Source organism: Morone saxatilis, unplaced genomic scaffold (assembly GCF_004916995.1).
Source record: "Morone saxatilis isolate NCDOM2014 unplaced genomic scaffold, NCSU_SB_2.0 Contig20, whole genome shotgun sequence".
Lineage (NCBI taxonomy): Eukaryota > Metazoa > Chordata > Actinopteri > Moronidae > Morone > Morone saxatilis.
This window is the reverse complement of record NW_023339763.1, coordinates 13,139,592-13,142,074: the sequence shown is the minus strand read 5'-3', so window position 1 is coordinate 13,142,074 and position 2,483 is coordinate 13,139,592. Positions and strand designations below refer to the sequence as shown.

The window sequence follows — 2,483 nt, the reverse complement described above, 5'->3', positions numbered from 1 at the left end:
CAGTTTTCCGCTTGGTCCTAGTGCTCGACGTGTCTCTGTTTACTATAGTGTAACATTGTTTTTGGACGGTAAAAACTGCAGGGGACCAAAACGGCCTTTTGAAAAAGAGCAGGGGACATGTCCCCTGTGTCCCCCTCCCCACAAATTACGCCCGTGTCAGTATGCATTAGATCTAACAACGTTTTTGTGATTGTATCAGTTTATACACATAAACGTCCAAAACGTCCTTAGTCCCAGAAAATCTACCCATATGCAGCATTAGGGTGCAAGGTTTTGAGACTATACTTCTATCTCATGCCGCCTTAAAAGCTTCACAAACTGTGAGGGATTTCACAAATTAGTGGGAACCATGTTTGTCTAGTGTGGTAAAAACACAGCATGTGGTGAACCGTTTTTCTCAATGCGGACAAGCTGGAGGGTAAACATTAGATGAAAGTGCTGCTGTTTGCACAGTTACCTGCTCACTGGAGAAATACCCATGCACCTGCTCTATGGCTTTGATCCGCTGATCGGTCAGGACGCACTAAAACACAGAATGAACAATTACCAAACCATTTTAAATCTTTAATCAAACGTACAATACGGGATTAAACACTTCTTACCTTTCTTATCTCATCCAAGACGATATCAAATGATTTCTTATCCATGTTTGTAGATTCAAACAAACGTTCGCCTCTTTGTCAATGAAACAGTTATTACACTACGCAGCTGGTAAACACACTTTTTTTCCCCCCCCGTAAGATAAAACGCATTACTTTAAGTCGAACAACTATGTTTAACGACGCAACGTTACTGATTTAAATTCACCATGCTGCAAAAGCACAATACACAGCAAGGGATATGCGCAGTAAATGATGTGCTCCGTAATAAAGCCGCATGGTCTTTACAGCCCTTATGTGCGACACAACTTTCTGCCCGTGAACAATGACTGAAACAGGAGAATCTGCATCTGCAGTGTGAAACCTGTCTGCACCAGATCCGTCCGCAGCTAACAACAAGCTAGACAGCTACAGCTAACTCAATTGTGAGCAGGGCTAAATAAGAAAAAGACGCGAGGAAATGCGATGCAAATGACTTGTGCATCTGTTCGTTCAAGTTTAGTTTGAATCCGACGCGGGCGGTAATTCCAGTAGAGACTGGAAAATGTTAAAAATAAATCCTTCTAAATGTCTAAATAATGCGCTACGAGCGATAGCAGCCGAGCTAGCTTCCTCTGACAGCTGGCGCTAGTAACGATAAACAAGCCCCTTGAAGGACCCCTCTAAAGAAAGGCCTGTCAGAAAAGACACCATGTAGCGAATGATACAGAAAAGACACCAAATGAGAGTCACTTTGAGTCATATAGTCGACGTAATTATTAGTTTAATTTACTCTAACTTGTGTTTTCTGTGCTTTGTAGTGTTCGTCTGCAGGCGGCATCAGGCCGATTTCAGACCGCGTACAGGAAGTAAACATGAAATGGATGTCGGTACCGGAGTCGAATAAGGAATTGCAATAATTAGTTAGTAAAAATGGACCGCTTCTCCTGGTCAAACGGGCTCTTAGAAATAAACGAAACTTTAGTGATCCAGCAGCGAGGTGTCAGACTGTATGACGGCGATGATAAGGTACAGCTTTGTTTTCTGTTTGCTGAGTTTATTGGCTGACAACAACACAGCAGCTAAAACTAAACTAAACTAAAACGCGACAGTGTTGATAAAATAGTAGAATAATTATGGTTTAAAGCACTTAAATGTGTAGTGGGAGGTGGTTATAACACGAAAAGTGACATAGAAACTCTTAAAAAACTCAGATAACAGCTTGATGTCCTCTCCTGTCACTGTACCAGGCTAAGCTGGATGTTGGAGTTGTCTTGTTGAGCACCCATCGTTTGATCTGGAGGGACGTTAAAAACCACGTAAGACAGACAGACTGACTGCACTGATTGTGTGAGGACTGGGTGCTGTTGCTCACTGAATTGTCCTTTGTGTGTTGGCTCTCATGGTGATGTAGGAGTGCTGCATAGCCATGCCCCTGTCACAGATCATCTTCTTTGAGGAGCAGGCTGCAGGAATAGGAAAGAGGTGAGTGTCAGTACATATGTCTTGTGGTTTTTGACAATACAAATGAGATAAAGTGTTTCAGTGTCACGTTAAAGAGGAGCAAACGGCAATAGTATGTGTGTTTTATATGTAAATGTGTCATTTGACCCACAACTCCTGAAGAACTGCACCTCATTGTCTCTCTTCTTACCCTGATGCGCCCATCACTCTGTAACAGGGTAAATCTGGATTCATCAGACCACATGACCTGCTTCCATTGCTCCAAAGTTCAATCTTTATGCTCCCTAGCAAATTGAAGCCCTTCTTTCCGATTAGCCTCACGGATCAGTGGTTTTCTTATGGCTACACAGCTGTTTAGTCCCAATCCCTTGAGTTCCCTTCGCATTGTGCGTGTGGAAATGCTCCTACTTTCACTATTGTGAGTTCTACTGTTGATTTCTT

The 2,483-nt window shown here is 42.7% G+C and overlaps 2 protein-coding genes across 2 annotated transcripts in view; one reads left to right on the top strand and one right to left on the bottom strand.

Annotated features, from left to right (window-relative positions):
* proser1 (proline and serine rich 1) overlaps window positions 1-745 on the bottom strand; it is an 8,512-nt gene extending 7,767 nt beyond the window's left edge. Inside the window, exons 1-2 of the mRNA XM_035666255.1 lie at window positions 603-745; window positions 458-523 (exon numbers count right to left, since the gene is read on the bottom strand). Of these exons, the coding sequence (XP_035522148.1) occupies window positions 458-523; window positions 603-647 (111 nt within the window). The 5' untranslated portion in view covers window positions 648-745. The remainder of the gene's footprint in view (window positions 1-457; window positions 524-602) is intronic.
* Window positions 746-1,470: 725 nt separating this feature from the next.
* The window catches only part of vps36 (vacuolar protein sorting 36 homolog), a 6,361-nt gene continuing 5,348 nt past the window's right edge, over window positions 1,471-2,483 (top strand). The window contains 3 exon segments of the mRNA XM_035666867.1: window positions 1,471-1,607; window positions 1,829-1,897; window positions 1,993-2,063. Coding sequence (XP_035522760.1) covers window positions 1,512-1,607; window positions 1,829-1,897; window positions 1,993-2,063 — 236 coding nt within the window. The 5' untranslated portion in view covers window positions 1,471-1,511.